Genomic DNA, 20,839 nt, shown 5'->3' on the forward strand with positions numbered 1-20,839 from the left:
CGAGGCGCTCGGTGTCCCCGCGGCGGGCGGATGCGGCGGCCGCAGCGCGGGGAGGGGCGGCCCGGAGCGCGCCTCCTGGCCCCGGGGGGCCGCGCCGCCCGCTCCTCCCCCGGGCCGCTCCATTTTCTGCTGTCACCCCGCGTGCGGGGGAGCCGCGGGCAACCGCCCAGCCCTCGCCGCGCCGGCGGGCGGTCGCCCTCGGCCGCCAGGAGCGACGGGCGGCCTGGCCTGGCCGCCTGGGAGGGATGCTGCCGTAGCAGCCTGCCGGTGGCCCGGTAGACTGGCATTGGGGCCGGCGTTTTAACCACGCTCGTCCTGATCGCGCCGGGTGGTGAATAGCCGTAGTCAAAACCTTGCCTTAAAATGGCTCCTTAACCGGCTGTTCACGGTGCGGTCAGGTTTTCAACGCACGTTAGCAAACGCTGCGGAACAGCCGCTGAGTTTGTGCCCCGGTGTTGGGTGTAGAAGCTACTAAAACTTTCCCTTTCAGGTGACTGGAATGTTAAAACGTGCTTAATTTATTCCTAAATGGAAGATAGTGCTGCTATTGTTTGTGGTAACTTCATGTAAAATGGCAAAAAGGTTAACGGTTAAAGATTAAGATGCTGGATTTTTGTGTATGGAACATATAGCAATACATAAAGCATACATGACCAAAATTGGTTCATGCTTTAATAATCTAGTCAAACTTTAAAGGATGGTGTATCCCAAAGCACGTTGCCAGGTCCTCAAAATGATCAAGTCAAAATACATAAAAGGATGAGGGGTAAGGGAGGAGTATTCTTTCCTGATGTACCAAAAATAATTACCCCTTATCTCTGCTCAGAAGAGCTTGATTTTTTTTCTAAAAGTGCTGATAAGATGCAGGTTGTGAAGCATCTCGGCCAGGTTGTGCTATCTCAAATACTGATGTTGGAAGTAATATTTTTAAATAGTAAAATTCCCTTTTGTCTCTGAAAGCATAGCCTCTCAGGCTGAGAAGCGGTACCTTGCTCAGAACATCTACCGTATCCCATTTTGGGAAAGAAAGTTAACATTGTTGAAGGGTGTACACCTTGAAATTTACATATTTGGTGGATTATGACTTTGTAACATCCAGGATTTGCAGATCCTTGTGCCAAGTCTTTCTGCATGTAACTGTAAGATTCTGTTAAGGCACAGAGAGTTGCCTGGTACTGTTTGTCTAGCCTTTATTTGGTCTGTTCCTGTGAAAAACTTACTATCGGATATTTTCTTTGTCAGTTTTGTTATAGTGATAATTGAATGCAGTTGATGCTGCAGCTTGAATGTAGTCTTATGAGAGAGTGATAGCAAAGAACTAGGATCGTTTATGTGATAAGATAGGAATGACTTGCTTTCAATTCACCTTTGGATGCTTTTGTTTGCATTTATTAAAATAATAACATACTTTTAAAAGTTAACAATTTTTCAGGAGGAAGCAGTGACTTTCAGTCTTCGATCCACGTATCTGTGTGTTAGAACACGAAGTGTTTGTATGCCTTGTGTTCTGCGTTTCAGTTGTACCTCTTACAGTTCCAAACTACTGAGAGAATGGTTGCTCTGCATATGAAGTTAAAACACCTTTGTCCTTGATCAATGTCTGAATAATGCCTCACTATTTTTCCTCTTTAGAAATATCAACATGGATAAAAATGAGCTGGTGCAGAAGGCCAAACTGGCTGAGCAGGCTGAAAGATATGATGACATGGCAAGTTGCATGAAGTCTGTGACTGAGCAAGGAGCTGAGTTGTCCAACGAAGAGAGGAATCTTCTCTCTGTTGCCTATAAAAATGTTGTAGGAGCCCGTAGGTCATCTTGGAGAGTCGTCTCAAGTATTGAACAAAAGACGGAAGGCGCTGAGAAAAAACAGCAGATGGCTCGAGAATACAGAGAGAAAATTGAGACTGAGCTAAGAGACATCTGCAATGATGTGCTGGTGAGAAATAATGAAACTGTTGATCCATTTTTACTTAGAGTTGCAGGGTAAATGGTGCTGGGCCCTCTGGGACTACTGCTAGTCTGTCAGTAAAGCTGTGGTCTCCTATTTCTGAAGGACAAGACTTTTAAAAAGTCTGACTTTTCTTTCCTTCTAATGTATTGATTATTTATATACCAATCATCACAGTTATGAATGCTAGTGAATTTGGAGACATGTTGAAACATTATTGTATATAAAGTAATAGGTATGAAAAGTCAACATATTTCTTTGAGACTGAACTAGATACAGGTTTAGTTTGGTGTCTTCTCCTCTGCCCTCCCCCCGCCCAGTGCAGTATTTGTATCCTAGATCGCTGTGACTTCTGCAACTTTAATATGCTGCTCTAGTTGTAAGAGGTAGTTCTTACTCTACGGAAATTGTGCCCCTCCCTGGGTAAGATGATGTAATGTTAGTTATGACTCAGCCATGCAGAAAATTGTCTGCAGGAAGAGGCAGTAGAAATGCTGTGATACCCTCTTAAACTTAAAATTTTTAGTAGCAAACTAAAAGGGTGTTCAAGTTAGATGTTTTCTGTGGCTTGTAGTTATGTTAAAATGTGCATGCACCTGGCAAACAACCCTATATTTTCGTTAGGAGACTGGTTTATGAAATCCGAACCTCTTCCAAATGCTTATTCCAGATTGGCAGGGGTTTTTTTTCAACTGCATATGCCTGTGGTGCTTCAGCGAGCACATGATTAACGGATGTCCAGTCCTGCGACCACTTGTGAGGTAGATGTTACTGTCAGCAATAGAATTGTCCACTGGACTGTGGACCCTGCTGGTGTGTCATCCCATACGTGACGAGGGATCACATACCTGGAGGTGACAGAATAACATGTGATATGAGGGAAGTGTTAAATAGCTAAGTATGTGCTTGAAGATCTGATGTCAAATGAAAATTAAGATAAATGAGTAGCATAAATTTTGCTTGCTGTGCAAGATAACTAAATGACATGGGTGGTGATCTCCTCTAGAAGACTGGTTCTCCAAGGGTGTGTAAAAGTCGGCATGGATAACTGAGTCTTGGCTTCCAGTTTAGGCTGGCTTCCATGGCTATTGTAACACACCCAGTTTCGTATGTTTTGTTATCTTGTGTAAGGATAACTCTTAAACTTCCACTATGAAAATGGAAATGCCAAACTTACACGTAGGAAAGAACTGCTTTATTGGTGGTATTAAGTGGTGGCTCATCTATTTAAGCCAGGGAAATAGGGATCCAAATCTGTCATTCTAATTTCTTGTTATTTATTTTTTAAATAAATTATGTATTTTATTAATGGGAAAGTCCTCAGGGGTTCATGCTTTCAGTTCAGAGTGATCTGAAATTCTTCTGTAAACTACATTTGGGTTTAAATCATTTTAATTAAGTCATTGGGCTTAGAAACCCCCTTTTAGAAGAACTTAGTGTTTGCAATTAAATTTTTTTGCTGATAATGGAAACCAGATTGAGGTGAAACTAGCTTTTATTGTGCATGCTAAATAGAAAAACTAAAACAAAACCCCAGCTTTCGAGTTTGCTGCAGCAGCTGAAGTATCGGGGAGGGGGCACATGGGTGGAGAATCTCGTTAAATCTTCTGAATCTCAAAAAGGACTTGAATTTCTCTTTGTGTTTAATGAGAGATACATACGTTATTCAAATTATTATTCTTTGACATGTTACTACTTTTAGGCATCTAATGTCTTACTAATTTTTAGTGTTGCCAGTCCAATTTTTCTTAATAGATTAAGGAAAAATTACTGTCCAGAAGAAACAATGCCTTAGGCAGTGATTAGCAGTAATAAACCTACTTTTTTTAGACTTAGGTTTAAAAACAAAAAGAAAAACTTTTTTTTTATTCAAGGGATAGGATTTAAAAATGCTTTCAAATGGCATGCACTACATTTGACATTGCTAATTGCATTGAAGAATTAGCTTTATATTTAAAAACATATTCTTGTTTCTTTTGGAATATCCTGTTCACATACATTCTTACTTACCTAGAAAGATGACTGACTGTATTGCTTTATTTGACATCTACTTTGCTTTAACAAAGAAAAAAGAATTGTGGTACATATTTAGTTGGTTTTTATGAACAGGAGTCTGCACAATGCTACATGCAAACATAGAACTTAGATTTTTTTTCAGAAGATCCTCTGTAATTTTTGTACAGCATAATCTAGTCTATAACAGTTTGCAGAAGTGAAAAACAAGGCTTACTAAATCTTGATTGGTGTGAACTATGCAATTAATAGGATCTGAAGTGTTAACAAACTTTCAAAGCTTTCAGTCGTGAGCCTTATCAATTACAGTACTAAAGCAGCTCGGAAACTTTTGCATCTTTAAGACTGTGAATCTGTTTGAGCTGTTGTTGCATCTTCAGTTGCCTGCTAGGCTCTTAAGTAATATTTAATACCCTAGGGTGTTACATCACAGCCAAGTGTGGAAGTGACTGGTGTCCTAACTTCAGTGTTGGAGGGAGGAAACCAATTAAGAGAATGTGTTTGTGACTAGCAGAATGTAGCCAAAGCTGGCTCCTCTGCAGCTTTTCGCTCTCTTCCCTCATTTGTTGGAATCAAATTACTAGTGGATTGGAAGAAATAGCTCCTCTAATCCAGTAGATGCAGAGTATACTAAACTGTGCCTGGGTTCTGTTCCCAGCTCTTCCACTAACTTATGGAGTGCATAAGAGCAATTAATGCTGGACTTTTTTCTTGCTTCATAACTATTAGGCTCAGTGGTAAAAATTTTAGCGGTTATGTGGGTCAGGTCCAACTGTTTATTTTTCTTCTTTACACTGACCTTGCAGCAGGAAAAGCCAGCATCTACATCCTTGCCACTTCCTAAATCTTCCCTCACTTGAACCTGCTGTGGAGTACCTCTACAGCCCTACAAACAGCTGAACTCATCCTCTTGTTTGCTGCAGCCTCAGAGTGCTGCTGTACAAAGAAGAGACACCTAAAATCTCTTAGTCCAGCACCAATTCTGTCAGATACACACTGGAGTATTTTCAGGTGTAGTATAACTGACTCTAATTTGGAGTTGGGCTGGTAGTGCTTGTAAATGGCAAATAATTGTGACACATTATGCATAGTACAAGTTCCTTGCACTGTAACGATAAAGACTGAATTTCCAGATTCTTCAAGAATAATACAGTGTGTGGGGGGGAAGGAAGTGCATTGCCATACTTGAGCATCTTAAATGTACTTGAGTATTATAGAAAATTTCCAGCCTCAGAAATTTCGTATTGATACCGGAAATTGAGATTTTTGTTAAGTACTTTTCCTCATGTTAGCGAAGTGTGTGCTTCACGTCCTGTTTCACTTTGTGTAGTAGAAGGGAGGGTCTGTCTAAAATAACAGTATAATGATCTTCTATTTGTCATTTCCATAATAAAAATTGTTACTAAACTAACAGGTGTGGATTTTCTTCAAAATGCTTTTTTGCAGTTAATGGGAAACAGAGCTGTAGCTGAAGTGGTTCAAATTAAATCTGTAGTAAGATGAATTTTTCAGCTAATGAGGATTCTGAAGTACAGAGAAGAATGTATGGAGAGGTCTTTGAATAGCTAACATCTGATACTGCTTGCATGTTAGAAGTTCTCAGGGGCTCTAAACTACTGGTATCTTTCAGGCAGTCTCTGACATGAGCTAAATGTAAACTAATCATTTAAAACAGGACTGGCTATCTTCACTTTAGTATGAATGTAATTCTAGACAGTTACACTCTCTTCCCTAGGCTGGCACATACGGCAGTAGTCCCCTGCATGTCCTCCAAAGTGTACCATCTGTGATGGTTCCCATGTTCTTCCCTCATGCCTAGTCTTCTGGGTGATGGCTCTTCCTCCCCCAAGTTCCCCCACAGTCATACCTTAGTAAATCTTTTTGCTTGCAGTGCCCAAGCGCTCTGTTTCACGGTTTCTTTTCGCTTTTGGTTGTTCCCCTTAAGGTCCAGAGAGCTTCCTGAAACCTTGGCTCCCCTCCAGCGTTCTAGAGTTACTGTTGCACATAGGTGCTACACAGCTCTTTTTTCCCCACTCCCTCCCTGCCAGAAAAGCTGGAGGTTAATGGTGCTATTCCAGACCCTCTCAGTAAGATGAATTGTTTGCTTTCTTTGCCAGGTTGTTATTTCTTCCTAACTTCATGCTCAAACATGTAAAATGGTACTTGTGTGCTTATACTATTTAGATTTCTTTGCACTCGTTAGGGATGCTTCACTTTTTAGAAGTGGTAATCGTTGTGAGAAGAGAAGGTGCAGTTAAATTTCAACTAAGTGACTTCAGGTTTGCGATTCTTTCATATGTGTATTGTTTGGGGGGGAGAGCAGGAGAAGGTTTAGTAGTTACCTGTCATGGGGCTGCAGTTCACTGGGGGGAAGGGAGTGTAATTCTGTTCAGAATGCATCTAAATGGCCTTTTGCAGAACATACCACAGAATTAATGCCTATTGCCATCATACTCAAATTACTGTGGGACTGTTATCTAGTTGCCTGCAAACACCTAATAGGTTACTATGTTAACATCTATAAAACCTGTTTCTGCACTAATTCTTAATGACAGGATTAGGAAATTTAGTCCTCTTTCCTATAGGAAGCGATATGCTTTTTGACATGCACGTGTGAGGTTTTTTTAAAGTCAACTGTTGTATGCTCAGTGTGTCCTCCTGATGGTCAAAGAGCTCAGCTAACCTGTAGGGTGGTGCTAACAAGCAGATGAGTAGATTGCTTATGAGCTCAAGTGACTCATTATACCATAGAACCTTCTATGCTATGAAAATATCTGATACTAACAAAAAATTCAATGTTCTGACTGAAAATTGCTACCTTTAGTTCTGTGACTCCTTCAGGCTTGCTTAATTTTTTCTTTTTGACTGCACTTTGTTTCTGCCTTTGAGATCTGTGTCTTCTATTTGATGTTTTTGGAAGAGAAGGGGAGGCGTTTGTAGAAGTTTCTATTTGCAGAATGTTGATCACAGAAGCAGGGTGGTTAATTTGTTGAAATGTAGGAGTGAATAATTTAGGTTGGAAGGGAGGTCATTTAGTTCAACTCTGCTCCAAACAGATCCAGTTAGATCACGTTGCTCAAGGCCTTGTCAGGCAAATTTTGAATATCTTCAACGATTGAGATTCCACAACCTCTCTGTCCAACCTGTCATAATATTTGGTCATACTTATGGTTAAAAGAAAAAAAATCCTTGTCTGTAATCAGAACTTCTCATGTTCCAGTTTGTCTGCTGCCTCTCATCATTTCACTGTAGACCTCCAGGAACAGTCTGGCTCCATATTCTCTAGGGAGCTGTACACAGCAGTAAGATCTGCTGGTCGTCTCTTCTCCAGGCTGAAGAAACACAGCTCTCAGCCTTGCCTCTACATTGTGTGCTCCAGCCCCATGATCATGCTGGTGGCCTCCACTGGACTCACTTCAGTATATCCATGTGTGTCTTGTACTGTGGAGGACAAAACTGGACATAGAACTCCAGATGTCATCTCAAGTTGTTAAAATTTGTATTAAAAGATGGTAATTGGTCATGTGCTAGTGATGTATGTGAAAGTATGCGAGTACCTCTGGTTCACAAATCCTTCCCTGAATGAACTTCTATATACTGCAGAGCAAAACGTAGCCAGGGTTTACTAACTTCCCAGGATGGTTATAATTTAAACTTTTGATTAACTCTCCAAGCCTAGCTTTTTCAGTTGGGGTTTGGCTGGTATAATTGCTCACATGTATTGAAGGTAGGAGGCTGAGGCAATTTGCATGAGCCTCATGATTTCACTTTGTTAATCCTTTAATCACTTCCCTGATTGTAGCTCCTACATCCATTCAGGTTGGGGTTTTTTTGGCTGTTGGGTTTTTAGTTTGGTTTTTCTTCTTTTTTTTTTCCTGCAGTGAAAGCACTGCCTAAACTAGAGCAATTTCATTTATTTTTTTAAGCGAATGTTGGGTTTTTTTTAAGAAATTAAACTTGAAAAAAATCTTGGAGAATTAAAACATCATTCATGGATTGGTTCAAATATGAGATGACTTGTGTTGGTTTTTATTTATTCTGCATTGTTCATTAAATTCTTTGTAAATGCATGAAACTTCAGCTCATGTTTGAAAGGATTTTATATTCCAGAATATATAAGCAATTTGCTGGTGGTTGGGCTGCATGAGCAAAGGTGAGCTAGTACTTATTAATCTTAGCAAGAAGTGCATCCATAATGTTGATATGTGTGTTTAATGCACCCATTTATCATAAAATCAGCTAAGGTGCTCTGCATAAATTAAAAAAAAATATTTAAACATGCAGTTATGTCTGATACTTACTTTAGCTATGCACACACGTGTGTATACACATATATGCATGTATCTATTCTCTTGCATTTATTGGAAGTAAACAAATCTTTACTATAGCAAATAGTCTACTGTATTAATTTCACTTGGCATTAATGTTTAATAATTTGATTTAATTGATTTTTAAAAAGTACATGGATGCTTTTGAACAGTATAAGCACTAAGTAACAACTTGCTTTATTTGACAGCAACTTTCAGTGTTCAAGTACTTTATGCACTTACTGCTGATAAGCAGTTCTAAGCAGCAAAATAAAGTAAGTTGATCATTTTAGTCACCTATGAAAGATACTCTCCTTCTTCCATGCTGTTGAAGCAAGAACTTAATTGTGTGTACTTGTAATTTTGTGAAGCTACTAAGTGTGTTTGTTTCACTGGTTGGTTACTTAGAAGGCTAAGAGTAGAAATGCTGCATTGTTAAGGTACCAGCTTTTACTGTGCTTGTGAAAGTCGTAAGTGGTAGAAATATGACATTTAGAATATGAGCAGAGTCAGTGCATTATCTCTGTACATCTGTATAAACAGATGCCACACTATCTCTGGTTTTATCTGGAAACTTATGTCTTGTTACCATGCACTTGACAGAAGTACCTGTTTCTGAAACAGGTTCTCAAACACTTTACTTGGTTTTTTTTGCTGTAGGCAGACACAGCGGCTCCTAGCTCTGACCCTGAAGTTGACTGTCCATTCAGGCAGTAGCTGACTACCACTTTGAGATAGTTTGAGAAAGCTTGTGCTATTAAAGTTGACTGAAGAGCATTAAGATTGTGATTATTTCTTAAACTTGTTTTTTACTGAATGTCAGCTCTTGCATAGTTGCTTATTTTTCTTGAAATCTGGCAGAAGATTGGCAATGCCCCTTCTAATGAGAAGGAATAATAAGTCATGATGCTGCTGAGATGAACAGTAAATTCTTGATTTTTTTTTTTTGGTCAGATTTAATGTGGCTCAAATGAGGTAGGGAGCAGTTGTGGGTTGTTGGGTTTCCCCCCCCCCCAGATGTTGTTAGCCTTTGATTATGCATGTAACAAAATATTTAACAATGGGAATCTGATCTCTAACTGATCAGATTCTCCTAGTGCAGAGTAGACTTAAATTGCTAAAATGGCATTTTTGCTAATAAAATGCTTTTATTAACTTTGTATGCTATAATGAACTCCTAATAGATACATAGTCTACTTCAGGAGGTTTCAGATCTGCTCAGAGTGCAAGCTGCTAAAGATAAATGGTTCCTACTTCTGTTTCTTATCAAGAATAAAAAGTTCTACATCATGATTTATGGGGGTTTTAGTAGTATTTTCTTCAGAGACCAAAACTGTAGAGTCTTAAGACAGCTAGAAAGTGCTCTGTTTCAGAGTACAGCCACAATAGCTATTACCTAGACCTACCTGTCTAGCCGAAATTCTCATCCAACTCAATTGGTTTCAATTTTGTATTATCTCAAGTTTCTCAGAAGATGTTCTGTTTCTTCAAAGAATAATGATCGATGTATTTGGCACCATTCTATTTTGTTGCAAGTCCCCAGTATTCAAGAAATAAATTTATGAGGTGATGGAAAAAAAAAAGGGTAAAAATTGTGTATTGGCTTTGATCCTCAGTGGAAACTGTTTTGTGTATTAGTATCTATAGAAATGCCTCAAGAAATTAAATACTTTAATCTTCATTATTTTTCTATTAAATGTCTTACTGGCTGCTGCCTTTTGTATGAGTTTTCTTAGATTTGGTTGCTAAACGGGAGAGGTATTTTTGCCTATGCATCAGAATTTGGTTCCTTCGCTGTTACGCGTTGTTAAGCATACTTTGGTAAAAACCTGTCATGATTGGCACGAAGGACTTCAAAAGTCTCTTGAAGGGTGACCTCATGGCAGTCTACAACTTCTTCACGGGGAGCAGTGGAGAGTGAGGTGCTGATCTCCTCTCTCTGGTGACCAGTGATAGGACATGAGGAAATGGAATGAAGCTGCATCAGGGCAAGTTCAGACTGGGCGTTAGGAAAATGTTCTTCACTGAGAGGGTGGTTGATCACTGGAACAGGCTCCCCAGGGAAGTGGTCGTGGCACCAACCCTGGCAGAGTTCAAGGAGTGTCTGGACAATGCTCGTAGTCTTATGGTTTAGTTTTAGGTAGTCCTGTGAGGAGCAGGGAGTTGGACTCGATGATGACCCTTCCAGCTCAAGGTATCCTATGATTCTATGAATAATCTGAAAGATTGTACCCTGATATTAAGCACATTTGCTTCCCTTGCCATAAATACTGATTGGAAAGCAAAGTGGTAGAAGGAACAAGGTAGTGAAGGGCACGATAGCCTAAGTTGGGTAGATCTGCAGGGAGAGTTGTGTATATGGCTGCAAAAGTGTGGAATGAGGGATGCTGCTCCCCCTTGCCTCACTTCCCGTCCTTTTCTTTTTATGCAGACCGGTGGTGTGTCTGTCTGTACATGCCGTATCTTCCCTCTAAGCACCCTGTAGGTGTTTTAGTGCATACGCCTACTTCTTACTGACTTAGTTCTATCCCCCAACATACATGTCAGCATGAAGATGATTTTTCTGGGTGTCCTACTTTTCTCCCATGTTTTCCTCTGCCTGCCCATATGTGATACTGCTTTTGTTCTTTTTGTCTAAAGAAACACATTTAGACTGTTCTAGTAGTATTTTTTTTGAATAAGCTAAAATTTCTTGCCATTCTTTCTGTTATACAGGATTCAATTTTCTGCATTAGTCCTTTAGTTCTTTTTTTCAGTTAACCTCTCATTACTCAGGCCTCATTTCCTCCATTTTTTCTCTTTCTAGGTCTTCACCAGGTTGACTACAGCAAAGCTGCTAACCAAGTGTACCTTTTTCATGCTCTTACCAATCCCAGGTGTCCCTATGCATGTCACATCTCCCACTGTTGCATGAACTCTGCAGTCAAATTCCTCCCTGCCCCCTGAAGGTCCTTTGTCCCAAATTCAGAATTTCTCCCCTGCTCAGGCTTGTCATTCTCACCTTGTCTCTTCCAGCTAGGCTTCTCTTCTCACCTTTTTCAAACTTCTGCTACTGTCTGTTTGTGTGGGCAGCCACTTTGATGGGAAGAGAGAATAACTGGTACTGAGAACAGGCAGCAGGCTTGTTTCCTTCTTCAGCAGATGTTTTACCAGAGAGATCTCCAGTGCCACAGCAGCCGCTAGTATTTGACAGATTTTCTTATATTCCTCTTCTAGTGAGCAAATGAGTATGTAGAAATTTGTAGCTAACTTTAAATAAGAGGCTTTGCTTTTGACTAGAGTAGAAGGCTGACAGCAGAACAGTGCTTTTGGTTTTCTCCCAAGAGGGTTGGAGGTCACCCATGAGGCAGCAGTTGCAGAGCCCTGATCCCAAGTTCTGGCTAGAACTGTAATCAGAAGCAGGATAATGAGCCTGTCTCAAAACGGCCTGGGTTTGGGAAGAGATTGTCTAAAAATATTCCCCTTAAAAATACAAATATTTGTCATTTTCCTCCAACAATTCAGATAGAGGTGTGTAAATAAAATTTCTACTGGCCACAAATGGCTTGGTTATACCCTTTGAGGTGTGTGTGCCAATCTGTGCGGCGCAGCTAATTGCATGTCTTGTTTTATAGCACGAGTAACATTCCTGACTGTGGTGCTGAGGCAGAAAACACATGCATGGAAAATCACATGACAACTTTTTATGGAAATGATAGGTGTCTTGAACTTGTCCGACACAGGTGGCCTACTTTAATAACTTTGTCATCAAAACAGAAAGTCTGTAAAAGAACAGCTTAACAAAGGTGTGCTGCAGTTACTGTGCTGGTTGGTTAGTGGGTTGAAGTGGGTTAGTGGGTTGATTAGTGGTGAAACTAGTGGGTTAGTGGGTTGGTTAGTGGTGAAACCAAGTATGTATAGCTCTTCCTGCAAAGTGTGTACCTGGAAACACTAATCTGAATCAATATTTTTGAATGCCTGCCTAAGTACACCTCATACCTTATATGTGTAATTCTTTAAAATACTCATGCTCAGCTGTGCAGGTAGTCAGAAAACAGCAAGTCAACATTGTAATGGTAGTCTGGATAGTTCTGTGTCTCCTGCCACAAAGGAAGGGTTGTTGCCCTAGGAGCACTGGGACACAAGAGGAGCTTGGTATTCTCTGGGTTGCAGTTGGTAAGTGTATCTTGATGCATCTGGAAAGCTGAATCTTAAGATTCAATAGACTGTAATTTTATTGCTTGTTCTAACACAGTGCTTCAGCTGGATGTCCCTTTTCTTACTATCCATCACATCTTTCTTATTTTTCTTTCCCCCCTCCCCTGCTCACCTTCTTCCTTTGTAGAGAATAAAGTAAATAGCTACCTGGATGGTTTGAAAGTGCAGTGGGGGCTTTTGATTCCTGGTTGGAAATGGTACTGAAACTCTTCAAATAATCTGAAGTTATCTGGTAGTCTTCTAAAAGTAATGCAGTCTTGAGTACCAGTGCTTTTATAAGCTAAACTTTTTTTTTAATGAAACTGGGAAGTAGGTTTAAGACAAAAGTAACACTTTCTCATGTGCAGGTAGTCAAGCATCTCCAGCTTCTTTTTCATAGTGTATTGTGGGTATTAAGGTTATGTTGATGTAAGGGGAGTTTGGACAACGTGTGGAATGTGGATGAGAAGCCTGTTGAAGGTTACTACATTCAGAGAAACCGCATCTGGCTCGGGAAGTCCCTAGGCATTGATGGAGGCTAACGGAAGCAGGACATTTTCTTGCTTTCTTTATGTATTCTTCTAATGGCATCCTCTTTTAGGCAGTGTTGCAGGTAGGTTAGTAGACAGAAGAGTCCTGTCAGGCAGTACAATCCCTCCTGTGTTCTTGTAATGTCTTGGGAGAAAGATACTGGCATGCTGCTTACATCATGACAATATTAGGCCATTGTCAGTTAGTGTGAAATAGGTTTCAGGCTGAGCTTAAAAAAAAAAGATACGTTTCTTTCATGTCTCCCATGAATTTAAAAAACAAAGAATTCTTCCATGTCTTCTTCATCCCTATGCCATATACCACAGATGGATGACAAATGAATTAAAGTTCAGCTAATACTCCTGTGTAATTTATCTTCAAAACTAGAAATAATGTCATAACTATGTCAGGTGGCTTTTGATACTGCATGAAAACGAAAGGCCTGCCTGATTAGCTCTGAGCAAAACTGATACTGTTTAAATTACCTAACATTTATCAGTATATTCTTTTGGATTTTTGTCATTCTGCAGCTTGGTTCTTTTATGTGAGAGCAATATCTTTTGTTTCTCCAATAGTTCTAGAGTTTATACTCAACTGTGTATCTTAATAATTAATTTTTGGTATTTAAAAACATTTGGTTTTTATATATAATATATATTATATAATATATAAAATATATAAAGTGCTCTCAGTACTTTATATATTACCTGCTCATTTACAGCTATATTTTTAATATATATTTACAGCTATATTTTTTCTAGAATCTGGTGATTTTATTCTTATTCTTCCATTTGTCAGGAGGGAAATATCTTAAATAGAAAATTGAGCTGTTGATGCAATCCTCAAGTGCATTAATAATTACCTAAAGTTCCCACGCAATAACATGTACTGAGACCGAGTCTTTAATAAAGGGAAATATGCACAGAACTGTAAGCAACAAGGCAAAACTGAGGCATTGATTTTAATGCTCTTATGATGAATTTGGGAATAGTCTTCTGGCCCACGCAAGTCACTTGCCAAAGATGTAAGCAAATGCTTTTAAAAGAAGGGTAGTTTTAGGCTTCAAGTGTCAGGAAAGGACTATTCAAGTCTTTATGGGTTGGCTTCCTGTCTTCAACTGAAGTTCTCACCACAACTTGACAAACTGAAGCATGACTACTTGCAGTAAGAAGCAGGCGGACTTTTTGTAGAGGGTTGGGTGTTGGGTTTTTTTGTTACACAGAATTACTACTTGTTATGCTTCCTTCACACTGAGTCTGATAACTCTTCCATTTCAGACTTTACCTTGCAAAACCACAGGAGCAAGTCCATAGGGCCTTTGATCAAAATAGGCTCAAAATGCATTGTGCCTAATGTTGCCATCTGTTGACTGTGTCCTGCATAAGAATGAAAAAAGTGAATCTCTTTCCAGTTTAGTGTTTAAAATAAGCCAGGATTGAAATTTGCCAGTAGAATAATAAAGCTGTATGCATGCAGCCTTTGTTACATCTTTGGAGACAAAGACTTTTCTCTAGTGCATACTTGCTGGGGGTGGGGGAACGTACCAAACTTATGAGGTTTCTTATCTATGGTATGCGTGAGCATAGCTGACATCTCTTGAGTTCAAATGTGCTGTCTGTCCCAGTCCAGAGTACCAGAAAGCTGTTAACTTAGTCATAATCACAGCTGCAGATGTGAAGTGTTGAAGCCTGATCTTTTAATGGCTAGCATATTAGTAAGAGTTGATATTCAAATTTAGTACATGCTTTTTTAAAAAAAAAGTTAATTTTCCATTCAGTCTTTCAGGAAGGACTGTGTATGACTTTGCTATGAAAAGTATTAGAAGCACTTGTACAAGCTGTTACAGGTTTTGGCTGAAAAGTGCTCTAAGATGCTGCATCTGCCTAATTTACTACAATGCTATGGTTTGTTTCACAGCAGTTAGATTCTTGCTGTCAAATTAAAAGCTCTGACAATTATGGCTGAGTTGCAGGGTTTGGGGGGCAGGGAGTGGTGTTTTTGTTTTGTTTAAAAAGCTGTTTCTGCCAGATTCTGATTGAGGCACTGTAATTAACTGCCCATGGAGTTGTAGTTAGTGAATATTAGTATATATAAAAAATGGATAGGAATTTGGCATGATAGCAAGAATGTAATGAACGAGCATGAGGGCTTAGCTACATACCATGTAGCTATAATATATCTGTGCTGTATGGACGTCAGTTGTCAGGGTGTTGTATGCATTGCAGTGATGTGGATCGCCTAACAAACATGGTAATTGCACTTTGACTTCTTGGTCCAGTCTTGGACTATCTGTTAGCACTTTGGTGGCCCATATGGTGATCAGCTCTATACCGATTAAACATTGTCATATCAGCTGGTAAAGGAGAGAGAAAGTAGGCATATATTGGTGGTACTATCAAAACAAGTTCTTGTTTCCCTTTCTTCTGCTTTGGACAAACAGAACCCATCCACAGGATTTAAACAGCAAGATGTTCCTCCTTGTGGAAAAAATTGTATCCTCCAGAGAAGCCTTGCTGTTAAAGCTATTTAAAAAAAAAAAAGAGAAACAGTTTTCCCCATAAGCAGATGTGTTAGCAGATAACAAAGTTTTAGACTGGTTATGCTTAACATTTTATGTTTTCTTCTGTAATTGAACTCTAAAAGGTCAGTGGTTTTATTGGTCTCATCTGTATGGCTTTCTGTAGCCACACTACCTCCATGCAGATTGCGGCTTTCACAGCCACACTGTAGGATAAATCAGTGTACTCTGAATCTTCAGGCTAACTTTAAAGGACTGTTTTGTATTTACTTATGCCAGTAAAAGAAAATATATCCTGAAATAAAAAGACTGGTACAAACAGGAGAAACTGAATATGTAGTACTAGATAAATAATAGGAGAGAGATCTCCTTTAAGTAATTTCACATGCTAGCTTTTAAATGTTAATCTGCTTTCAGGTTTTGTTGTTGCTGTTTATGAAGTATTTGGCATAAATAAAATTCTCCCAAAGATACGTGGCCTACCAGTCCTACGTGTTGTTTGTATAGAATGGAGTCTTTCGTCCAGATATGAGCAAGCTACCAGTGCAGTCTCGGAGTCAGAGCCTCTCTGCATAGGCTGTATTCTATGAATAGCTGTTCAAAGGGATTTCATTAGTTCGTCAGTCTTCTAAATTTGACATGGGTTTAAAACTTTTTTTCAATACAAGGTTTACACACTGTTCAAGCTGCTGTTGCCCTGCTAGTATCTATCTGATTAGGAAGACTTTCTCAATTGGTAGTCTTTCCTCTTCTCTGTCTGCTGGTGCAATTCACCCATTCAATTAGGTGTTTGCAAACAAATTTACCTCATTTGTGACATAAGTGAAGCTTAAGTCTGGAAGTTTGGTTGCTGCTATGGGAGTGAGCAGAGCTGTACTTTTTAATTGAACAACCTTCTATAGGGATGATGGATAATTTCTGTTTCTAGAATCACTGAAAATGTTTTGGTTTGACCAATTAATGGAAGGTACAGAAGGAGGGCAACTCCCCATGGTGCCAGAAGGGTAGGTGCAGACTGACACACCTGACTTAATTGCAGTCCTACAGAGAAAAACTAATAAGGAGCCTTATTCTCAGTAGCTGGGAACCTTCATTTGTCATTGAAGTCAGAGTTTCTTGGCACTGATGAAAAAATGTCATAGCTGTGAATCTTGAAGCTCTCTAATGGTGAGAACAGAGCGCATAAGTAGTTACAGAGAGCTGAAGCGTGTCAGCCTTGTACCTTACAGCCTTCTGCTTCATTCCAGCTGCACTGAGGCAGAGGTGGCTCTAACCCTTCTCCTTGCGTAGTGGTACGCCCTCCAGAAGGGTGCCCTTGGCTTGAGACAGCTCAGCAGCTCATTTGACTGGCTCCATAAAAATACTGCTGCTGCTGACCTGCTTGTGTTGTGTTTCCTTTGTTGCCAAAGGGTTGTCTCTGCTGTCATTCAGACAGGAAGCAAGGACACACAGTATTTTTCGATGTTTCCCTGTGTGGTTATAAAATGAAGCTATATACAACCCCCCACAATACTGAAAATATTTAATAGTGAAGATGGTTGAATAAATGCCTTCCATTACGTTGAAACCAATAAAGAAAGTCCACTAACAGGTTTTTATCTCATTGGAGCATAGGCATAGCTGAACATTGTCTGATTTTTGCTTCTGTCAGCCAGACTTCTTCATGCCCTGTCTGCTGAGATAGAAATGAGAGAGAGCTGCCATAATAGGTCACTTCATTTTGAAGGGTTTCACACAAGGTTGAGACTACCAGGCTAAATATTCATGATTTATATAAATGAATTAGCAGTACTTTAATTAAAAAAAGGAAGAAAACAAAAAGAAACCAACCAACCAAACTTGTTCAATCTCCTTGCTCTTTCTGTGAATTACAGTTTTCTGTAGCTTTATGTCAGTTGGCCTGTTAAGCAGAGTAGGTACCACAGGTACTTGTGTCACAGTACAGTGGTTACAGCCTACTGTATTCAGGGTGTGCCTATCCCAGGAGTACGTCATGTAAGATAGTCACTTAACCTGCAGGGTACTATCTAGAGGAAAGTATTGTAAAGCAGCCATCATTCTGTGGGTTGGAACTGAATTAGATTGTCCATTTCTGTGGTGGTGTTGGAAATATGGGCTAAAAAGAGTGAGGCAAAACTGAAATGTCAGTCATCTGATTTACAGGGAAAAAAGACACCCAAAAAATCTTACTAAAACCTCTTAAATTGTTTGCTGCATAGCCTTAGCAAAGTATATGTAACAGCTTCTGATTTAATTTTGAGTATTCAGGAGCACTTCTGCACTTTTTCTGGCTTTTAAATGACTGGCTCTTCTTTCAAAGTCTGACTTTAAGCACTCAATATCAAGAAGTTTGACGAGCTTGTACCTTAATTTGACTAAATGTGGTGGAGCTAGTGATTTTTTTTTTCCTTTTTTCTTTTCATCATAATAGAACTCTTGCTAAATTACATGACTGCCACATCTGGGAACTTGCTATGTTAATTTAATAAGCAGTTAGAATAATCTAGAAAAACCTGGTCTTAACTGGCAGCCCACAGGGAGGATTTGGTGGAGTGACTGGAGAGAGCTACTTTTACTTTGGAAGATATAGGAAACACCTGTAAGGGCAGCACATAAAGTCAAATGGATGATCCTTTTCAGTGCTACACAGCTGACTGTCAGATTGTCAGCTGTCTGGAAATGCAAAAATCCAGGTTCACCTTGCAGTTTCTTGCTGGCAATGCCAGTACAGTGTTCCAGTTAATGGGAACTAGGTTAACAAGGCTTATTTGTTGCCTGTGTATGTAAGATATTTTGGGTCTCTGATTTGGCAGCTGATACTTCAAATCCTTTTATTATCTTCTGTGGATGCAGACTTTCTTCCATTGTATACCCTCTGCCCAGACTCTTTTGATTACCTTATTTTTTTTCCAGGGTATTGTATAACAGCTTATAGAAACCCTTCCTTTGGTCATACAAGACTCATCTGCTAAATTAACACAGCCTTCTCCCCATCGAGTCACAGCATGCAGCATTCCTTTTTGTACCTAGAATTGTGATCCAGAACACGTTCTCCTTAGCTGAATATGATGTAAGATGTGAAGAAAATAGGCAAAAAGTAAAGCTGTCTTCACTTTGAAATAGATTGTAGTATAATTGAATCGTTGGTTCAGTGTGCTGTAAAAGTATGTATGTTCAAAACGCTATGTTCTTTGTTTCTCTTTTAGTCTCTGTTGGAAAAGTTCTTGATCCCTAATGCTTCACAAGCAGAAAGTAAAGTTTTCTATTTGAAAATGAAAGGAGACTACTACCGTTACTTGGCTGAGGTTGCTGCTGGAGATGACAAGAAAGGTATTGTATGTCAGCTTGCGGCTAAATATTGTCAAATTAGATTGCTTTTGGTGGGGCGGTGACATGACTCTAATTTTAGAATAATTCTGATTTGGATGTAAATTTCTTTAGTAATAGGCTTCCTGTTTTCTGAAGAAAAATCATAGGTTGTTGGCTTTCAAATGAGTTATGAAAGTTTCCATGTACTTCTGCTGTTTGAAGCAGGGAACAGATGTTCAGTCACAAAATCTTGAAATCAGCTCCGACTTATGCATGCATCTGGTTTATCACTGAAGTACAGGTTTATGCATCTTCTGCCTGGCTGAGTATTGGTTTTTTTACCTTGTTGTAGGGGGATGAAGTCTTGTAGCTTTTTGAAGCCTTATTTGTGCTATTTCTCCTGCATTTCTACAGAATACAAAAAGTCTGCATAGGTTCAGTGAGCAAAGAGACTAGAAACCACCTGGAGAAGAAAAGGATTGATAAAACTAATCTTACTGTTAGGAAAATTTCTTCCATAACCATGGTAGTTTAATGTCCCAATGTTTTTTATTTCCTCAAGTTTCTTGTATCTTCATGTAAGCAACTTGTCATAATTGCAGGTAAGTTGCCTTCACCTAACTTTAGTTAGAAAAGTTAATATAAGGCGCTTAACTGCTGTAGTTGGAGACACCCTAACAACAGGCTGACTCCATGCAGAGTCACCTTCAATTCAGAGCGACACATTATGTTTAGATACAGCTCGTTGCAAACAGTGCTAAGCTGTTTCCTGGAGCCAGTTTAGGACTGGTGGCAGCATGCCCTGAAGAGCAGTGCACTTCAGCACAGGGCCCAGTCTGGTAACTTCTGCTAGCCCTGAACTGTTTTCTTGCAGACTCAGTTTAGTCTGCACTCAGTCTGCAGAAGTATGGGATGCTTGGGATCTGAATGCGTGGACTCGGGACCCTCGGGGATTATTGGAGAACCGTTCAGTTGTGCGGTTGATGCTCGGTAGCACTCTGCCCTTTTGCAGGACTTACTAGGTTCCTTGCGGTGCTGTTGAACGTGTGGTGCCCCTGTGGCCTTGTGCTGCTCTCAAGCTAATAAGCTCTCCTGGTATGATATAGAAAGATGTCTGTGTGACTTCACAGAAACTAGGTTGAGTTTGGTATAGAGGTGAAACAGACTTGGAATAATTTCAAGGGGATAGATGTGTCTGCTTTTAGCTTTGTGGCATATGTGTTATATCCACATTACATAGGGTAGCTCAGTTTCCCCGGTATGCTGGATAATAGGGAGTTGCATAAAGATACTAAAACTTCGTATAATAGGGCTTGATTTGACTTCTGGTGCTTTACTGCTTGCAAACTGACCCAGTCTTGGAGGCGGCAGAATTGCATGTGTAACCAGTACTTTCGATCTGTTACTGTACAGAGAGTAATTATATTTTCTTTTTAGTAATCTCTATTCACATGCATAGAAGGTACAATATTTTGAGTTCCAAAGTTTCTTTTTCTGTTGAAGATTAAGTTGCAGACTCTAAAATTAGACTGTGCAAATCTTTGTTTAAAGTGGTTTTGAAGTTCATTTTTATTTAACCCAGTCTCCTGGCTGAGCAGTTTTTAGTGGGTTTCCAGATGAAGAAAATTTTTTGAAAGCCCATCTAGCTCATAGTTGCTGTGGCTCCTAAACTTCCCCCCCCCCCCAAGTGTTTCATCTCACAGGCTTTTATTGTATGCTATCTGTGACCTTGAAGAAGAGCAGCTGATAATTACTGTTTAGGAAATAATGGCCACTTAGTTGGACAGTATTATTTCAGCCTTTTGCAGTAAATATAGCAACAGTATAAAGCTCCCAACTCTAGGAATTCGATTTTTACCTTTATAAACCAGATTGTTTATTTTATCAACTAGGGTTTTCTTACAGCAATCTAGTGGACAGGAATGTCAAGCAGGTACCTCACCCTACTATTTTAGCCTTGAACTTTGGAACTGTACAACACTTTCTAAAGAATTCAAGGTTAAAATCTTGCAACTTTTTTTATATTGGCTGAGTTAA

At 39.6% G+C, this 20,839-nt stretch overlaps 1 protein-coding gene across 1 annotated transcript in view; it reads left to right on the top strand.

Moving 5' to 3' along the window:
• The window catches only part of YWHAZ (tyrosine 3-monooxygenase/tryptophan 5-monooxygenase activation protein zeta), a 28,214-nt gene that overhangs the window by 985 nt on the left and 6,390 nt on the right, over nucleotides 1-20,839 (top strand). The window contains exons 2-3 of the mRNA XM_072852092.1: nucleotides 1,633-1,936; nucleotides 18,700-18,823. Of these exons, the coding sequence (XP_072708193.1) occupies nucleotides 1,643-1,936; nucleotides 18,700-18,823 (418 nt within the window). The 5' untranslated portion in view covers nucleotides 1,633-1,642. The remainder of the gene's footprint in view (nucleotides 1-1,632; nucleotides 1,937-18,699; nucleotides 18,824-20,839) is intronic.

Source organism: Ciconia boyciana, chromosome 2, assembly GCF_034638445.1.
Source record: "Ciconia boyciana chromosome 2, ASM3463844v1, whole genome shotgun sequence".
Taxonomy (NCBI): Eukaryota; Metazoa; Chordata; class Aves; order Ciconiiformes; family Ciconiidae; genus Ciconia; species Ciconia boyciana.